Source organism: Takifugu flavidus, chromosome 1 (assembly GCF_003711565.1).
Source record: "Takifugu flavidus isolate HTHZ2018 chromosome 1, ASM371156v2, whole genome shotgun sequence".
NCBI lineage: Eukaryota > Metazoa > Chordata > Actinopteri > Tetraodontiformes > Tetraodontidae > Takifugu > Takifugu flavidus.
This window is the reverse complement of record NC_079520.1, coordinates 4,622,645-4,641,881: the sequence shown is the minus strand read 5'-3', so window position 1 is coordinate 4,641,881 and position 19,237 is coordinate 4,622,645. Positions and strand designations below refer to the sequence as shown.

Here is a 19,237-nt window from a genome sequence, read left to right as displayed (position 1 = left end):
CGATCTTCTTTGTGCCTCTTACACCTGTACATGATTCACCATTCAGGTTTGACAAGGCCACAATTCAAATGGCTGTTTCTAAAAGTTGTAGTTATTTAAAGCTCCTGGCGCACTCATGCTACATGTGGGGCTCGCTGCTATTCATTTGAGTAGAAAAATACACTTCTCTGCCATTAAGTTAAATGTGATTTGGACCAACACTCTAAATCTGACAAATTACTTTATAATTTCATCCATAACTTCTAATGTGCTCTCTTCAAGTGTCAGCCAGTAGAGATCTTCCCCTCATTGCCTGCAACGACCAGCGAGGCGTTTGTTTGTTAGCAAAATAAGCTGAAACCATGTGAATGGATTTTAATGCAGTTTTCAGGGATTGTTGATAATGAGCCCAGGGACAGATGATTACATTTTGGGAATGTTCTGGATTCTGAAGAGACTTTGATTTTCCAAAAAATAAAAGCCAAGGGGTTTTGATCATCACGCAACCTAGTGTGTTGCGTAACCTTGCATATCAATACGACTGGTTCTGGTTAACTTTTACTTATCATTAAGTAAAGAACGTTCCTTTAAACAATTAAAGGAAGTCAACACAGATCCCCCTATATCCTTGGCGGAGGTTTGGACTCTCCGAGTTCTGTTTTTCCTAGTTTGATTTTAACATATTTTTTAATAATGTATTCAGCAAAGTCATAATACCAGCAAATACCACATACCATAATACCAATAAAACAAGTGATTCTTAAATGACACTTAAAAATGCATGCTTGGAAAGCATATAATTCGTTTAGTTTATTATTTATAGCTTGTATCTATATTTTTGCCGATTGGGAATGGTTACTATGGTCACAGGCAACTCTTGGCGCATGCGCACTCGCCCATAAGGATGCGCCTGGAGATTAGCGACGAGCCAACCTAAAACCTCAACTTTTACCAACTCGTTTTTTCACTCTTTTTGTTTTCAGTCACACGTTTCGTCATTCGTGCTCGGCCATGAATGCAGCTGTGGCGAAAAAGACCCAGGAGACGCTGGGAAAAGTAATAAAGAAACCAGCTCTCACGGAGAAACTCCTAAACAGGCCGCCTTTTCGATTCCTGCGGGACATCTTCGTTGAGGTAAGGCTGATATGGTGGATTGGTCCGTAAAGTCAGGAGGCTTTTCATGTTTTTAATAGCACGGTGCCACTATGTTTCGGGGAATGCGTGAACAGCTACAGTCGGCCCGTACTAGCACCGGCTAAATGTTTGCTGGTGGCACCATGCTAATCAAATGTAGCCAATCAAGATGTTAGCTTTTTACGGTGGTTAAATCACGTAACACTAACTGGCAAAGAAATGGTGGTTGGTATTAATGCTTTGAGTTTTCTTCGGGATCGATAAAGTATTTCTATGTCTATAGGTGCCGAGTGGATTAGCTAGCTAGCTAGCTAGCTGCTATGTGTCAGTGTATATTTAGCGTCGTCCCGTTGCTAGGCACGACCTGAGGCCAGGCAGGATCAACAAACTAATACCTTTATCGCATATTAAAAAGAACTGTGACTGGAAATTGGTTCAAAACTAGTGTCGTTGTGTTTGCTGTATTGACATGAGGAAATCTTAAATACGAATGGATAAGATATAAAAATTATAGTAGATTAATAAAACAACACTTCGAAGTCGTTTAACTCAAGGTGCCATGAACAGTCAAATCTCTGTGTGTATTAAACCAAAGTGTTCATTTAAACTCTGATGAGATCCTCCTCTTCATCCTAAAGTGTCAGATTCCACTGTGGGCTCATCTATATTTAATAAACCCATTAGAAGGTGTGACTTTTTCCTTTGATTAGCTGTGTCTCAGACAACTGAAACTAGTGTAGATTGTTGTCTTGTGAAAGATTATTTAGATTTACATACATGCCAACTAACTGTTTCTATGAACCCATAAAATTGATGCTTTATCCACTACAAAATCCAAATACTCTTCATTTGCCATTATTGATACAGTGAGAGAAGAAAAGTGAAAGAAAAATGCAGCCAGTTTTGCTCAGTCAGCAAAGCCGTGTGTCATCTTTTCACCTTTGTTTCAGGATTAAAGATGTCTAATATTGTACGTGATCTGAACTATTTCCTCATCTCTTTCAGGTCATAAAGAGCACAGGATTCATGAAAGGCCTGTATGGAGAATCTGAATTAAGCTCAGATGCTTTGGTGCGTTATTTGTGTTAAGTATTTGTAGTTTTGTGATGCTTTTGACGTTTGACTGTTAACGAGTCTTGTACAAGTTTCTGCAACATCCAGCTGACTCTGCTGGACCCCAATGATTCCTGGGTCCTGGAGGAAATAAAACCAGCGTGGACAGCTTGTAGAGTCTCATCACTGATTTTCGTTTTACACCTCCAGGACAAAGACTCTAAGATTGCCTTCCTCCAAAAAGCCATAGATGTGGTGATGCTGGTCAGTGGCGAGCCCCTGGCAGTGAAGCCCGTGCGGATTGTTTGTGGTCATGAACCTGAAAAAACCAACGAGATGCTCCAGGCCATTGCAAAATGCTGCCTTAACAAGGTATCTTTGCCTGTCCCTCTTACTTATCTGCCTGTGTCCTATGTCTCACAATTTAGGTTCAAATAGCTGAAGTGTTTTCCTTAACGTGTTCTTTAGATGTCCAGTGATGAAGCAGTCCGGCGAGTCCTGTCAGGAGAAAAGATTGAGCCGAAGACCAAAGCAAGCACGTCCAGGTCCCAGGACAAGGAAAACAGGGAGGGCCGTGAGCTCAATCTGGATAAAGAGGTGATCATTTACAGCCCAGCTGAACTTCAATACCAGTGTTTTCTAGTGTGTAGTCTTGTTATTACTGTCCTTATTACAGGAAAAGAAAAAGATTACAGCAAATAACGACAGGGGGGAGCAGAAGGACCCAGCTCACCACAAAGAGCAGGACAGCAGACGCCGGGATGGAGAGAAGGAGCATCACAGAGGCAGGGAGCGCTCCGACAAGCACCAGCGCAGGGAACAAGAAGGCCACACCAAAGACAAAAGCCGCGAGCAGGAGCGGGACAAGGAGAAGGACAAGGCCCGGAGCAGGGAGAAAGACAGAGAGAGACACCACGAGAGGGACAAAGACAAGGAGAGAGACAGAGAGAGACACCACGAGAGGGACAAAGACAAGGAGAGAGATAGAGAGAGACACCACGAGAGGGACAAAGACAAGGAGAAAGACAGAGACAGACACCACGACTCTCACGCGGCTCCAGAACGGGACAAAGACAAGCAAAGAGGCAGAGGCAAAGAGCGACAGAGGGAGCGTAACAAAGAGCCTGAAGAGAGGAACAAGTCTGGAGAGAGCAGTAACAGCAAGGTTTGTAATGTTGTGGCTTTAGATCCCAGAGGTTTCCCTCTTCACAGCCGTCCCTCCATCACCCTGAGGACATCTAAACGAGCGTCACTCCTGCTAAAGCAGTTCAGAAATGGATGCTTGTGTATTTACACTGTGTGTTGCTGTTTAGACCAATCTACCAGAGAGAGCGCAGAAGAGATCCAGCCCAGAGGAGCTCCATAAAACAACCAAATCTGTGCCAGCAGTAAGTTCAAACATGTCTGTCATGAGGACATCCTGAGGAACTACAGACGTTCATAAACGTCACGTCTGATTGCTGTTATTATAATAGTTTTTTATATGAACTGCCCCCGCGACCCCACAAAGGGTGGAGCGGTAGAAAAATCAGTGGCTGGTTATTAACTGCATTTAATGTTTCTCTTATTTTTGCAAGGAATCGGTAGCGGCTGAAGAGGTATTCAGAAGCGTTTCAGGCTTAGCTGTTAGCATTAGCCGTTGTGTCCGCCTCGCAGCTCCAGTGCTAATTTTGCCGTCTGTGCAGTTGTAGATGACATTTATTTGGTTTTCTGAGTATGAATGAACAATGTGTGGCTTTGCCTGAAATATGCTTTACCTGCACAGCCTGCAGAAGAAGCGGAGACCCAGGTGAGCACTGGTGTTGTTATCTCACAAAAGCAGTGAGATAACGACTCGGAGAGATAAGGACTCACTGGTGTGATGCTGTACGGTGCCTAAATGGCCTCTGGCTCATGAAAGTGCTTTTGCCTTCTTCTCTAGCAGCCCAGTAGTCCAGCTAGGATCCCCCGACCTTCATCTGCCAAAGGGCAGAGGCGGAGACCCAAAAATCAAGGTAATTCTCTCTAAAACCCGTGAGAACCAGCATTTGTCTGTTGACACGTCACATCGCTCTGTAATGTTTGACGTGTTGGGTTCGAAAGGAAACTAATAATGTGTGTTTCTGCTTCAACAGAGGAGTCCGACAGTGAGGGAGGTAACTGTTCTCCATCTATCGCTCATTCCGTGATGAAGGTTCTGATTTGTGCTGTGTCTCATTAGCTGAGGCGATTTTTAAATGAATGATTATCAACACCAGGAGTCATAAATTCAAATAATGATAATTGATCCAACCCTGACGTTGCTGCGTAACCAAGAATAAATCACGAGTGTCGTCTCACAGACGGAGAGGCTTTGCTGGCACAGAGACCTGCCCCCCAGGAAAATGGAGATGGGTCTTCGGTACCAAAAGACGTGGCCTCCAGGTCTGTCTGGGCTACGTTATACTTTACTGGGATCTGTTGAGGAATCATAACAATATTTCCACAAAGGATTAGCATAAGCCAGTCAGTCACAGATTCAAAAAACATAAAGATAATTCAAGTTATGCCATAAAAATCACATTTTATTTGCATTGGACAGCACATCACATATTTAACCGGAGCAAGAAAAAAACCCATTTAGAATAAAGGGAAGTTTTAAGGAATTAGTAAAGCAGGTTTAGCATTTGGCACGTTGTTGTCTTCCTGAACTTGATCTGGGATCAGTTCCAGTAACTCACCCTGTTGAATAATTGACTATAATTTGGATAATTGTGTGTTGTTTTTTTTAACTTGACTAATCATTGGCAATTAGGTGGCTGGGTTACCCCCACGCAGCATCATCAAATGTGCATCAGTTAGAGGTGGTATTACCGCTGTCAGTGGGTAAAAGGCAAAGAGGAACAAGGGCAGGTGTTTAATGCCCAACTCAAACATTTAGTTAAAATGTAATTCTGTTTGTTTTAGTTTGAGAAGTGTTTGAGTGTGTTTTTTTCGACAGCAGCAGGCGGAACTCGCGGCCCAGCAGCGCCCGTCCGGCTCCTCCTCAGATCAAAAAGCAAGAGAATCAGCCTGAAGTGGCTCCAGCAGAAAGGTGCCTTTTTTAATCCGAAAAATTTGGACCTGTCAGCAGATCATAAAGTCTAATCAGATGGAATGTAGGAGGCCTTTGAAATGAGTCAATCCTTGTTTTGCAGGGGGTCCAGTGCAAAGACGTCAGTGCCAATCATTTTGGATGGGAAGAGACCATCTGAAGAGGACGAGAATGAATCTAGGCCGTTTATTGGGGAGGAGATGGTTCCGCTGCCTCAAGGAGTTCCTCAGCTGGATGCGGTAATCGTCTTCTCTTTCGAACGTTAGTGCCACGTACACAGTATATGTACAATTAAACCATTTCTATTTTTTTTTTTTACAGTATTCTGAGCAAGAGCTCAACAACGGAGAGCAGCATGGTAAGTGCTCTTTATATACTCTTTTTCCTCATATGTATGTATCATAATGTTTCTTTTACTTTCTTGCGCTCTAGGGGCCCTTGTTAAAAAGATCCTTGAGACCAAGAAAGACTACGAAACATCCACACCCTCCAAATTGAAGGTTTGTACATTGTAGTTTCAGTACCGGTTTCCCCCACTAGAGGGCAGCGTCGACCCACTTTTCTATGTGTCGCATGAAAACACTCTGAAAGCGACCTGACGTCCCGCAAGTGTTTTAACCACAGTGAAATGCCCAGTGCAACGCTGGTCATTACCAAAAGAAAAATATAAACAAATGGAGCAGAAAGGTGCAATTGTGTAGCATTTTAACCAAGCATGACCTCTAACGGACCACACAGAGATCCAGATGTCTGGAGCAAAATGAGCCTGTCTGCTGGGACCGGTCAGTATCTTAGTTTTGCTTAATGTCTTCTATTCTGAGCGTATTTTGCAGGTTAGTTATTGGTTAGTTAGAGGTTGCTCCAGGCTGTTTAGACACCATTGAGTCAGTCAGCTTTGTCTGCATTTTCATTGTTAATTTAAATGTAACACAAACTTGATCAGAACTAAGCAGAACAAGATGATGGATGGATTCAATATGATGACTTGGTGTTTTCCCCAGTGATTAGTTTCTGGAGTTTCTCACACTTTCCCCTCTGAGGGCTCACTTGTCAGCCGGAGAGAGACATCTTTCATCATTATTTAGAACGCAAATCTGAAGTTTGGTCTGTACTCTGTGGTGTGAGGTAGCCTGCACTGTCTGCTTTGGGTGGTCCTCTTCACTGAAGCGTACCCTCCCGGCATCTCGCTGACCACCCTGACTCTGACGGACACAGTGTTTTGGACTGTCACTCATGCAGAAAGGGCCCCTGATCCATCCCTTCCTCGCCACGACCTCAGACATCATTCCTCATAACCTGCACCTGAAGCTTCAGCAATGCAGCTACCAGTCGACTGAAGAAGCTTGACAGGAATTTATTGCGCGTTTAACCAACCTAACACATGTATTTGAAGTCGCACCTGTCTGGAAGATTATGCCAGGATTTCAACTAAACATTCATACACCGTCTGTATATCTGAGCAGGACTGCAGAGCTCTCTGTGTAATATGAGTCCAGCCGTGTAGAGTTTGTCCTAATTGTCTTAATGTGGCCTCATCAGTTTTCAAGCATTTCTGTTCAGCTGAGTGAAGGTCTGTGTCCACAGAGGAACCCTCCATTATTGGCCTTACCTCGTCAGCTGTACGAAGCCCTATAATAACTTCCTGTCAGACATGAAAGGGTGGAGGGAGGTCAGCTTAATGGTGTGCTTTTTTCCCCTCCTCGTAATCACGGTTAAACACGCAGAGTCCATAACGTAAATATTGAACTTCCCCAAAAAGGGTGCCGTGACAGGTTTGAAATTTTAGCTGCCGCATTTAATTTTCGGTTACACCGAACCTCATCCTAACGGGGTCCCGATGAGTCACGAGCGCTCTCGATCCCAACGCTGTGCTCTGAATTTCAATTCAATTTAAATGACTGTTTCTAGTCATATTCAATCTTCACATTGTTGTGGGGGGGGGAATGCCATTTATTTAAAAAACAGAGGAGAATAAAGAGAATACAGTCAGGAGGCTGAATTTGGGAACGTCTCCCCAGTGTGTGCGTGTGAGCCTGAAGAATTTGCTGTATATTTATGAGGATGACCTTCTCGGTGACCCTTAGAGGCAGTGTATATTATTCTAAGATACTTCTCTTTTTATTTAGACAGAATCTGCGTCTTGCAGCAGCTGCGTTTTCATAAGAATTTGTGTGTACTCTATTCCCCCTTCTCTCCACCCCATCAAATTAGCCTTGATGAAGGTTCGTAATGTATAAATAAACCCTGTGGCATACAAATGGATGACTGTTGAGTGAGGGGCACAGAGGAAAGGGGCTAGAATACTCTCTGCAGAATTGTCAAGAAAATAAATAGTCTTCTCTGCAGACCTCTGCGTCTTCATAAACATCTTGCCTCCTTTTCAGTGAAAACCCCGGGAAACGGCCCTGTGGCGTTCCAGCAGGCGCAGCATTTTTGCTGCAGCGCTTTTGAAAAGACGCCAGGATTGAGACCGAGCTGCCCACCTGCAGTCTGTTAAAAATAAATCGGATTTTGGTAGAAAACTGCGATAAGAAATATAAGACCTCAATGGTGTTGCGTCATGGATGTGCTGTGAGTTGTTCACCGCTCCGCTGGGACGTTTGTGCCCGGTTCCCCTGTAAACTACGCTGGTGAGCTCGGTTGTCTCCCTGGTGACCTCGCAACAACATCCTGTGACCTTTGTCTCTCCGCCTCACTAACTTCATGCAATTTTTATGACGCAGCCAGGATTTTGTTTGAATGCCGTCAACGAGGAATAGCCACAACTCTAATGAAGAACCTCCAGCTTCAATTCTCATTTGATAATACCAACAGACATACGACATGTCTGTGATCGGTCCTCCATCTGCTAAGATTGGATACATATCGCCCAGTGTTGTCAGGCTTCCATCACTGACAGAGAATACTACCCCTGTCTCCCAGCTCCACTGTCCTCACAACCTCTGAAGGTTCCTCTGTGATCTGGGGGAGGAAAAGGAAAACTCGGAGCACGCAGGTCTCGTCGACCCCGTCAGGGACCTCCATAAAGCTGTGATTTATATCCATCCAGACGGAGCGCACACGAACCAAGGGTCATGTTTTCATGCCAGGTTTTTTATTTTCCTGCCGAGGAGGGAAAGGGTGGCCGGAGTAGCAATGGGATGGCAAATAAAATGGAGCAATGGGTCCTGTCTGGGCCGCTCAGTCCAAACCGCAGCCAGGCAGGCCGAATGAGCCGTAGAGTGTTTGTCTAGCTGCAGGGTTCACAGCACCCAGTGGAAAGCCACCCACCTTGTTACAGGACTGCTGGGCCGAGGCGTTCCAACCCTCACACTACCGAACCGCCACAATCGGCTAACAAAGGCCGAGGTTGTCAGAAGTTTGTACTCGCGTTCTGAAAAGAAACGGCGGTGAAAGGATAAGGCTCGGTGTGGTTTCGTTAGGGAAACGGACGGCTGGCGAGGCTGAAGCTGTACACACCAGCTCCACCAAGAAGGCGGAGCTAAAGGCCATAAACATAACATTTATTAGTGGGTACTGAAGAAATGGGGATCTACTGTTGGTAAAATAAACAGACCTTAGACCGGGTCTGTGGGTCGGGTCTGCGTTTGTCCACCATCAGCTCTCGCGTTAACCTCTGCTGTAGTGTGCAAGTGTATGACTTTGGGCTGCAACGCTGGATATAGTTGCATCACACACACACACACACACACACACACACACACACACACACACACACCACACACACACACACGCAGGCACTCCGGAGGCCTTGTAAAGCCCAGCTGAGCAAACATTCTTGGGTTTGCGCTCTGCCAAGGGAGGTCTTTCTCTGATACCTTCCCCTCGTTTGCCATCAAGGGGCCGAGTAATTAGGATATAGTGACCCTCTCAATACACACACACTCTTTAACCACCACACACATACACTGGAGGCCTTCACCAGCCAGTCTCCTCATGCCGGCCGACACAATTCACTCATATGTTTGATCCTAATATATACACACCTCAGTCGGTTCCTGTCTAACATTTTAGCCTTGAAATCCTAAACCACTAAATGCAGTCTTGTTATGTTTTGCCGATTTGAAATGTTGCTGGCAAAGGTAGAATCTTCAAAGCAGGTTTATATTGTTTATGTCAATGGACACACAAGACTTTTTTTGTGTGTTCATATAGTGGCGTGTTTTTCTATCGGCTCTTTAAGACTTTGATCAGAGGCATTTCATCCTGACTTCTTTTAAAAATACATTTCCAGATCCTCACCTGTTGTCCTCACCTTCACTTCCAGAATATAGAGTCTGAAGTGGCCCAGAAGAAGGAGCGGGAGATGGTGAAGCAGGAAACGGAGCGTGTCTGTTCCTCCATCCAGACCATGTGCCGCAGCACCCAGTTTCTGGCTAAGAACCTTGACTACGTTCAGGAAAACATCGACGCCATGCAGGCCGAACTGATTTTCTTGCGTCAGGAGAGCAAGAAGTACATGCAAGCCTGTGAGGAGGAACAGAGGTGTGTGTGTGTCTGTGTGTGTGTGTGTGTGTGTGTGTGTGTGTGTGTCTGTGTGTGTGTGTGTGTGCACGCAACATACAGTTTCCTTATTTTCCTTTAACTGTTGGCATCTTTTGTGTGTTTAATGTGCTACAGAATGACAGACAAGGCTCTGGAGCCTCATTATACTGAACTGGTTGATCTGGAGCAGCAGATTATGGATACGTGGAGCAAGATTCGGACCTCAAGGGCCAACATACTAAAGAATGAAGAGAAGCGTGAAAAGTTACTGAGAGGAATCAGCTTCCATCACAGTGCCTAAAAGACTTTATTTTAAATGTAATTTCTGTTTAGAACGAAAAGCAAAGATGGAGACGCTCTTTCCGATGTCCTCAAGAGAATTCTGACAGTGGTAGGCACCGCTCCGAGTTTTATTTATTATTACTCTTCAGTTAATAATGTGATTTAACTTCCTTTCCATTTGGAAGAAGTACTGTTTGGTTCTCAGGCATCTTAAAATCCTAAATTTGAGGATCTCTGGAAACTGAAAAAGTGATTTATTACATTGTATCTATATTGTAAACTATTTGTATCATATCTGTATTTTAAAGTGTATATTGTGTTTGTATTATAGTTCAAATAATTATATAGTTTTGAAGTGACAAGAAATAAATATCACATTGCTTACATTTCAAGCATTTGTCTTTACAGACTCTTTGCAATTCTAAATAATCATTTATTTTTATTAAACAATAATGACACATCAGGAATGTTTTGTCTTAAAGTATATTTGCATAAAGCATGACTCGGTATGATGGTTTATTTTAACTCTTTTCTCGGTGAGAGCATTTTTACCTTGACAATTAACCAGACATGCTGGAGAAACAGCTGCAACACACATAAAGCTTATTAGGAAGCTATTAAACAAGATTTAGATGAAGCAATTGTGATGTTTGCTGGAGATTAAGCTGAAGGTCCTTGTAGAAGGAACGGACACCTGCTTTCAGTCGGAACTCTGGTGGCTCAGTCTCAACAGGTGGATTAATGAGCAGTCCAAGGAAAGGACAGCTCTATTGTCCATGCCTTCCTCTAAAAATAGGTGACTTTTGAGAAAGCTTTAATAAGCTTCTGTTACTTTTGCCTTTTGAAATTTTACAATGAATCCCGCTGCTCATGAGTGACCACACCTTTCCACCTTTCACTTTTGATTTGTTGCCCAACTCCTTAATCTTAACTCTACCTGAAAGGCTTTTTTTTTCTATCTAAGGCTTGAACGCATAACCACTCAGTTGTACTCAAATAGTAATAATGAATGATTCATTTCTTTAATCATTAATCACAAAATTGAGGCTGTTTTCAAACACAATATTAAAATTTAATTCAGCATGTGCAATTCAGATTTTGACTCTTCAAACAAAATGCTGTGTTGATACAATCTGACTTGTATGTATTTTGGATTCATGTGCTTTCATTGAAATTTATCAGTGTTACCACCCCAAATTGTTGGATAAATACCTTACAAACTACAGCCAGCACAGGCATGACAAAAATAGTGCACTCATCTTATTTGTTTTTCCATTTACAAGTTTCTTATTTTTTCTCTATGTGGCACACTCTGAACAACCAGATATTTTTAAGTTAAGTTTAAAAAAAAAAAAAAAAAGGAAATATAAATGGAAAACGTGGGTGTCTCTTGAATAAAAGAACCCAGTAAAATACAACGAGCTATGGAGTCTTAGAACCAATATTTTTGCTACTGCAACTTTAGAGGTGGCTTTACAAATCTGTAAAATATCCCAACTGTTAGACTTTGTTCTTCCGTTATTTGCATGTGTGTAAGAAATACAGCTAATTATTCCGAAAGTCCATAAAAACAGATTAAACCTCATTATATCATTTTTCCGCTTTGAACGCGTCCTTCCGTACGACGCCAGGACGTGACGTCATCGACAACAACAGTCACGTGTGTTTATGTTCGCGTCTTTCGCCTGAGTCACCGCGGGGACTGTTGGGGATCTCTTAGATTATTGGCAGTTTTTAATCCCCCTCTACGTCGTGACATTCGGGGAGAATGGCCGACGGTCCGGAGGCGGATGTGGACGATCCGCCCAGCATGCACTTCCCCCCGCTGATCACCGTCTCGGATCTGCCCGGTACCACCGCTGCAGGTAACCGATGATCCAACTGGCTGTGCTCTCCTTCCGACCCTTCCAGGATGTCGCCGTGTTACTGTGCTGCATGGCTTCGTACCGTGTTACCGACACTTGCTTTTCTTTGAGCCGCAGGAGTGTAAATAAACAGCGGGCAGTGGGAGCTCCTCGGCCCCCTGGGTGGGGGTTGAGCTCCCACAATGATGCAGACAGATTTTCTAAATCAGGGCTTTCTGTTCATGATTAAAATACAGTAAACCTTTCAATTACTGGGTTTATTTACATTATGATAAAAACCAGATAACTGGGAGTAAACTGTAATAATTGGATCTGATGAGTTTATGTGCACTTCAGAACTGCGATAATCCAGAAAAATGCTGAGTGTTTATTGGATACGACTTTTGAAATCAACAGCTTCATTCCAGGACTGGTTTTCTTTGGAATCTAGTTGGCTATACTTGCTCATGTGACTATAAGAATTGCATAAATTGCTAAATATCCCTTTGTTACTCAAAAAATGTTCCTCATTCCATGTCCTGCACTCAAATACAAATTTAAAACACAACAGGATGTTACGGAAATCTGTTTTCGAAGGTGTTCCTGCTTAAAACCGCTCCCTGTTAGCGATATCACGGAGGCAGAGGCCTGAGGAATATGAGGAGCGGAGGAATCTATTATCCCGGAAGAGCATGAGTCAGCTCTTATGTATTAAAGATGCTTCTGACAAGTTCTGCTGTGCGATGAAGAGTCTGTGTCCCTCGTGTCCTCCTCAGGCCGTAACCTAAAAGAATGGCTCCAGGAGCAGTTCTGTGATAAACCTCTGGAGCAGGATGACATGCGGCTCCACAACGCGGCCTATGTAGGAGACCTGGATACGCTGCGGAACCTGCTGCAAGAGGAAGACTTTAAATGGTAGGATGGAGTGAAGCAGATGCTGTTTTAATGTCCATCCTCCGTACCTAATCAGTTGTATGGTGGTGGACAGCGCGTGCGGTACTTCCTGTCCCTCAGGGGTCACCGGTTGCTCGCTCCCACTTTAAAACCAGCAGCTTTTGTCTGCAACATTCATTTGGTTTGTGGTTTCATGGTAGGTTTGCTGAGTGACAGCCCAGGAAAACCACCAATTTCAATAAGAAATTTAAAACAGGAGCCAAATTTGAATGTCGCCAAAATCCTTGAGTCAGCACGAGCCGGATTTGCCGGTCCACATTTGGCACTGTGACCAGGGGGAGCTCCAGCACACTAGTGGCAGCGTGCGGCAGCCGTTACTATGGTTACTCAGGGCCTTTTGTGGTTGCCAATAACGGGCATTTAAGTTAACTCTATGAATTAAAGCAGAATAACCTTTTAGAACGAGCAGTGTCATTTAAAGTGTTGCTCCTCTCTCCCAGGCGTATTAATGAGAAGTCTGTGTGGTGCTGTGGCTGTCTGCCCTGCACTCCTCTGCGGATTGCAGCCACAGCAGGACACGCTGCCTGCGTGTCCTACCTGATCGCCCAGGGCGCAGACGTGGACCTGGTGGACGTTAAAGGCCAAACGGCGCTCTACGTCGCCGTCGTCAACGGCCACCTGGACTGTGTGCGCATCCTCCTTGAGGCTGGGGCCAATCCCAATGGAAGCAGACACCACCGCAGCACCCCGCTGTACCACGCCGCGCGGGTGGGCAGATTGGACATCCTGCAGGAGCTCATCAGGTGAGGACAAGGACAAAACCTGTGTCTCTTTCCCATTTAACGCCCGAGTGATGTCATGGCCACCTCACGCGTTGGGATTCGTCTGTCTTTAGATTCAAGGCAGACGTAGACATGGACCACCAGCTCGGCCCCCGCCTGCTCTTAAGTGCTCGCACCCTGAACACGCTGGTTGTGTGTCCCCTGTACATCAGCGCAGCCTATCACCACTTAGACTGTTTCCGGCTGCTACTCCAGGCTGGTGCTCAGCCTGATTTCAATTACACGGGGCCCGTTTGCCAGGAGGCCCTGACCCGCGGCCTGGCCTCGTGTCTGCTGGATGCCGTGCTGCGGCACGGCTGCGAGGTGTCCTTCATCCACCTGCTGCTAGACCACGGGGCCAACCCAGCTCTGGTGCCCTGGGATGAGTCAGAGCTGGAGGCTCCTAATAGGAGGAAAGTGGATCCGGAAGCACTTCAGGTCTTCCTGGAGGCGAGGAGTGAGTAAAATCCTTGTGGGTGTGTCAGGGTCTTGGATTTAGACTATGATTTGAATTCTCAGTGGTTTGCAAATGCAACCTCAGTTTAAAAACATCCTACTATTTTTTTTAGCTAAAACAATGCAAATAAAAGTAGGCCTTCGCTCATTCAGTAGGATTTAGGAGGACTAGTTGCAGCCAGATGATGGTAATCATCAGCCCCTGATTAACTGATCATCAGCAGGTGTGCAGAGCTCTAAAATAGGAGGCGGTTTGCTGCTCCAGAGCGTTCAGATGTGTAATAAAGCAGAGCCAGGAGTGGAGGCTTTAAGCATAGGTCTTTGAGGTGAAGTTGCTGCTGCACATTCAGCTGGAAAGCTTCCCTTGTTCCACTTCTGAGCTATTGAAAATTCAGCGTCCTGCAGTGAGACAGAAGTGGAAAACATTCAGGTTCCAGCCAGTTCACTCCCTGGACAGACTGTGAAAAGATCAGGACTATGAAAAAGTCAACATCCTGAACCCTGCAGGCCTCAGCCTGCATCAGAACAAACACTTCTGGCACAATGTCCTACAGACAGGTGGGACTAAAGTGGAGCGGTCTGATGAAAACCACCTCATACTGCCTGACGAGCCCGGCAGGGGATTTGGAAATGGCATCTTATCTCTTTCCCCCTCTTAAAGCTTTTAAAATGTTTCTGGTTTTGGCTACAAGGTTGTTTAATTGTGCAGCCGCACATGCAACTCTGCATCAACTCGGGAGTGCATTTAAATACGTCCCTTTGATCATAAAGGAACTATTTAACTGTCCAGGCTAGAGGCCAGTAGCAATTATGGGGTGTTGGCATTAAAACCCATCTAATCAGAATTCAGCACCTTAATAAAAGCATGAAGGAAGAATACGCATTTAAAGTTTCCAAGGAAGTGAAATCCTCTCCTGTTAAAAGCCTCATACATCTATTAACTGACTCCAACTTTATATGATGGAACCCATTAAGTGTTTTGTTGATTTAATCTGGCTGTGCTGCAGCTGTCTTTTTATTTTCCCCTCCTGGCAGGATGCCCTCAGAGGCTGACGCATCTGTGCCGTATCAGGATCCGCAGAACGATGGGCAAAAGCCGCTTAAACCGCGTGCCCTCCCTGCCGCTGCCGCAGCCCATCAAGAACTTCCTGCTGCACCAAGGCTGACAACGAGCACCTCCTGCCGAGCACCTCAGCCCAGAGCCCATTTAGCCCCAACTCCGGTAGAACAATCTGTAGGCCCGATATGCTAGTTCATATTTTATAACTGTAAAGCGCTTTTATTTTGAATTTGAAATGTACATAAGTCATATGTGTTGAGTCTGATTATTATTTATTTCATTCGTTATCAGAGAAAATGTGATGTCACTGTGTGCATCCTAAAGTCCAGTCATTAATGTGTTTCATGTGAACCTTCAGACCTTTTTGCTGTCAGTCAGTTGTATTAGTCATTAGACTTGTAGCTTGATTTGATCAGTTGAAAGTGACTGAGGTTTGGATTTTTATTCCTAAACACATGCCTTAACATTATGTTTTGAGAAATGGCCTGAAAGATGGACTAGACCAGAAATGAAGACAGAATAGATGTGGTCATTGAGGAAAATGAAGCCTTATTATCTGCATTTTAAGCTCATTTATGAACCAGACCCGGATCGGTTTAGATGATTGGCTTCAGCAGAAAAACAGGCCTAAGTACTTTTCGGTGAAACCAAACTTTGGCAGAGAAATGCTGCTGTTGCTGAGCAAATCTCCAAGAATATTCCCCACTGGTTATCGCTGTGACCTGCATCCGTGTTTGTCCTGAACTTTGCTGGCTTTGCGTTCTCTGGTGTTGGGAATTCAGTGAGCAGGAGCCGTTAATATGAGCTGCTTTAAGATTCGGACATCGAACTATAAAGTTTTACAGGAACAAGGCTCAAATGTTACCATATGGGAATGTAAAGTCTGCGTTTAGATATGAATCTTAAGCATTTTTGAAAATTTAGCCATGCTGCTAACAGGAGGAATCATTTGAGTTCAACTACACATATTGGGGTGTGCAAGGTCAAAAAGCTTTACACTTGTAGTTCCTGTATATTTTAGAGCAATACCTGGACTTTCTTTGCAAAACACCACAGAAACTCAAGTTAATTTACGTTTTTTTGCTGTTCAGATCAAAAATAAAACTGTAAAATATCCATGTACGCCGTGGTCCACCTCAATATGTGAAAATGCTTCAATACTAAGTATAACATTAAGTGGTTCTTTCCTCACTGCCTCCTCTGATAAGAACACCAATAACTGCTGAGTCAACTGCTTTTGATTTCAGAAATGCATTAAATATTCATCATATTCATCTACTGTGTGACCTGCATTTTTGCTCCTTTTCTCCTTAGAGTCCGCTTTTCTCCATATAAACAACAAAGTTTGCAATATTGCAGCCATAATAAGGAGATTTCTTCCCTTCTGCTCTAAATCCACACATTTGAACGAACGTGGTCCGAAGTGTCCGAGCTGATATCTGGTTGTTTCTGCGTCTGTCAGTATCAGAACAGGCTGTTAAAAAGGTGAATTCTCTCAAGGGGAAACATCTTTCAGTGGTTCAACTGGAAAGGATGAGGCGTAAAGTGAGCTCCCGTCTGATTGATCCCCATTTGTTCTCCTCCGCCGGCAGTCCTGACCAATTCTCCCCGTTGTGTGATTTGTGAAATCCTCCAGTGGGCGTCCTGTGTTTGAATAAGATGATCGAGTGCTGGATGGGGGACGATTGTTGTTCATCTGATACATGAGACGAGATGAGTCAAGATGTTTGGAGGAAACCACATTTTGGTGAAAACCCAAATGGCCCCGAGGAGAAGCGCGGAGCCTGGGAACCCCGAGTGGAAGCGCGGAGCCTGAAGAATTAGAGGGATCCTCCTTCCCGACCGGCCTGAACTCTGGGAAAAGCGCGCAGCTTTCTGACAGACATGTTTTAAGCGATTCAAATTCTCATTAGACGGTGAAATGAATGAGACTTTCTCATTTGTGCCAAACCTCAGCGAACGCGTGTCTGGAGAAAATGAGTGTTCTCAGATTGTCCTGAACTTTTTAACGAGGTTAGAGCTGAAACGGACCTGATAAAGGCGCATTTAAATACAGGTAAATGGAAGCAACACCCAGTAGGATAAAGGCTGCAAACGGGCTTCAAATGAACGACTTGGAATCGTTTGGAATGAGGGTCAGAGGTGCTTTTTTGCTCCAAAATTGTACGTTTGCGGGGGAAAAAAAAACCCAAATCCTGTCACAGAAGGTCTCTAGATGGCACTGTCTTCCTTTCAAGCGTGGCAGACATCTCTCCTCATCTTCACTCATCTCTGCCTTCGTCCCAGCAGGAGCCTCTTTACTCCGGTGCAGAGAGAAGGTGGAACAGTGTGGAAAACCGCTGCGTTGTTTCCATTCAGAAGGGTCCTGTAAAGACCTGACGAGGCATTTCAGAGGTATTAATTAAAGAAGAGGTTTATTTAAAGGGAGGAAACATCAAAACTCTGGGGAAGGAACAATAGAATCAAAGCCTCCTCTTTTGAGTTGTGGAATAATAATAATTTATTATTTGCACTGGCAGCACTGTTATTTTTTGAACGTATTTGGAGCAGAAACAGAGGTAGAAGTATTGATCATTTGCTTGTGCCGCAAACTCCTCCAAACCTGGACGGCCTCTGCAGCATCCCAGGCCATGAACGAGCTCTGCGGCCGGCGACCACAGGGATTGTTATTAGTGGCTATTGGCTCTTTTAACAAAATGGGCTGAATATAAATGCAGTGTTTCCTCACTAAAAATAGGAAAATTGTATGGAAGAGTGAAAAAGAAGAGATAGCTTTGATTGGAAAGTCACCTGTAAGTTGTTAAGCAGGTCCAGCACAGCTCCTGGGTCTGCCCGCTCCATCCGGCGGACCGCTCTCCTGCACTTGTACTGGCAACTCGCCTGTTTGGTAATTGCCATGCGCTTTAATTTTGGATGATCTCACTCCTCAAACTCTCCGGAACTCTCAGTTTCCTCCAAAGACCACATCAGTGTGTGTTTACTGCTAACACACATGCACACAGAGGCAGCCCCCCCACACACACATTCCTACACCTCCCAACATATACTTATTTATTTGTTAGAATTGATAATTTTTTTTCCAAAAGCATGATATCCGTGCACATGATCTCGTTTCGCCCTGATTTATGCCTTATTCTCATGTCTGGCAAGAAAAAAATGTTTATTCCTCTCTGTCACGCTGGTGTCTGGACAGATTTTAGTTCAGTGTTGATTAGGTAAACAATCCATCTGCATCTGACAGTATTTCCATGTTAAACCTGGGATTTATGTGGTCGAGTAGGTGTGTGTGTGTGTGTGGGGTGTGTGTGTGTGGTGGGGGGGGGGGGGGCGGGCTGCAGTAATCAGGTCTACTGCACAGCAAGTCAGGATATTCCTTCATAAACAAGGAAAAAACCCAAACTAAATGACTCTCTTTGATTAGCATAATTCAGAAAATGCTGCTGTAAACCCACTACATCGTTCTGGGAGTCTAAACCCAGTAATAGTACCTGCTTGTGTGTGTGGGTGTGTGTATGTGTTTGTACTTGCGTACCAAAAATCTGTGTTTCACTAGCAAACTGAGGACATTTTTGGGAAGTGGGGACATTTTTGGTTGTCCTCAGAACTTCAAAGATTGTTTGAGGGTTTTAATGTGGTTTTAAAGTTTAGGATAGGACTGACAATAGGTTAGGGTCAGGGTCATGGCCAGGGTCAGGATCAGGGGTTAGTTTGGATATTAGGGCTAGGATAAGAAGCTGGGAAATGTACTATATCTGAGTCCCCAGAACGATAGCAATACAAGTGTGCATGAAACAATTATTGTGAGGTGATTAAACTTTTATGTGTAATTTCCTCTTACTTTATTTTTCTCTCCCAATTTCAAGTGCAAACATTTGATTTAGTCGATAAACTGAGGTTGCATTATTTTCCCAAAACACACACAGAGATCCGTCGTTGCAGCAAATCAGTTTTCTGGATTCTCTGAAATTAGACTTCCTTGTTCCGAATATAAAAGTCATGACACAGTGCTCGTAAATGGAACAGACGCATTAGTTTGAATTAAAACCAGGCTGGATCATTTTAGTGCACCAAATGGTCACACAGCGGAGCCAGAATACGTTTCTCTCCAAATGTTGTGACTGGAAAGGAGCCTCCATCGAATTGTAGTTGTTTGGATTAGAAATGAAATAAAGATGGA

The 19,237-nt window shown here is 44.2% G+C and overlaps 2 protein-coding genes and 1 long non-coding RNA gene across 9 annotated transcripts; 2 read left to right on the top strand and 1 right to left on the bottom strand.

Annotated features, from left to right (window-relative positions):
• The first annotated feature begins 854 nt into the window (after nucleotides 1-854).
• On the top strand, nucleotides 855-10,377 carry traf3ip1 (TNF receptor-associated factor 3 interacting protein 1). 7 transcript variants are annotated; one of them, XM_057037980.1, is made up of 17 exons: nucleotides 855-1,113; nucleotides 2,119-2,184; nucleotides 2,377-2,538; nucleotides 2,635-2,763; nucleotides 2,843-3,331; nucleotides 3,480-3,554; nucleotides 3,744-3,764; nucleotides 3,932-3,955; nucleotides 4,091-4,160; nucleotides 4,281-4,301; nucleotides 4,488-4,569; nucleotides 5,129-5,218; nucleotides 5,322-5,457; nucleotides 5,540-5,576; nucleotides 5,651-5,718; nucleotides 9,486-9,703; nucleotides 9,839-10,377. In XM_057037980.1, exons 1-17 carry the CDS (start codon nucleotides 991-993, stop codon nucleotides 10,002-10,004), a joined length of 1,977 nt encoding a protein of 658 aa, XP_056893960.1. In that variant the 5' UTR covers nucleotides 855-990; the 3' UTR covers nucleotides 10,005-10,377. The 7 variants fall into 7 exon arrangements, with proteins under 7 accessions (XP_056893960.1, XP_056893950.1, XP_056893978.1 ...); XM_057037970.1 differs by having other exon boundaries at nucleotides 4,088-4,160; XM_057037998.1 differs by lacking the exon at nucleotides 3,744-3,764 and having other exon boundaries at nucleotides 856-1,113.
• Nucleotides 10,378-11,626: 1,249 nt separating this feature from the next.
• Nucleotides 11,627-16,334, top strand: asb1 (ankyrin repeat and SOCS box containing 1). The gene is made up of 5 exons (XM_057038033.1): nucleotides 11,627-11,850; nucleotides 12,606-12,744; nucleotides 13,224-13,526; nucleotides 13,619-14,001; nucleotides 15,036-16,334. Exons 1-5 carry the CDS (start codon nucleotides 11,754-11,756, stop codon nucleotides 15,164-15,166), a joined length of 1,053 nt encoding a protein of 350 aa, XP_056894013.1. The 5' UTR covers nucleotides 11,627-11,753; the 3' UTR covers nucleotides 15,167-16,334.
• Nucleotides 16,335-17,183: 849 nt separating this feature from the next.
• LOC130528545 (uncharacterized) lies at nucleotides 17,184-18,189 on the bottom strand. Its single transcript, XR_008951324.1, has 2 exons — nucleotides 17,851-18,189; nucleotides 17,184-17,435 (listed from the first exon to the last, which is right to left on the bottom strand). It is a non-coding gene; the product is annotated as an uncharacterized LOC130528545 (long non-coding RNA).
• Between the last annotated feature and the right edge of the window lie 1,048 nt (nucleotides 18,190-19,237).

Bases quoted from the DNA above. Each gene is read 5' to 3' on its own strand.
- asb1 (XM_057038033.1), top strand. From the start codon at position 11,754: ATGGCCGACGGTCCGGAGGCGGATGTGGACGATCCGCCCAGCATGCAC. The intron at 12,745-13,223 runs GTAGGATGGAGT...CCTCTCTCCCAG, and splicing joins CAAGAGGAAGACTTTAAATG to GCGTATTAATGAGAAGTCTG. The intron at 13,527-13,618 runs GTGAGGACAAGG...GTCTGTCTTTAG, and splicing joins ATCCTGCAGGAGCTCATCAG to ATTCAAGGCAGACGTAGACA.
- traf3ip1 (XM_057037970.1), top strand. From the start codon at position 991: ATGAATGCAGCTGTGGCGAAAAAGACCCAGGAGACGCTGGGAAAAGTA. The intron at 3,765-3,931 runs GTATTCAGAAGC...TTACCTGCACAG, and splicing joins AATCGGTAGCGGCTGAAGAG to CCTGCAGAAGAAGCGGAGAC. The intron at 3,956-4,087 runs GTGAGCACTGGT...CTTCTTCTCTAG, and splicing joins CAGAAGAAGCGGAGACCCAG to CAGCCCAGTAGTCCAGCTAG.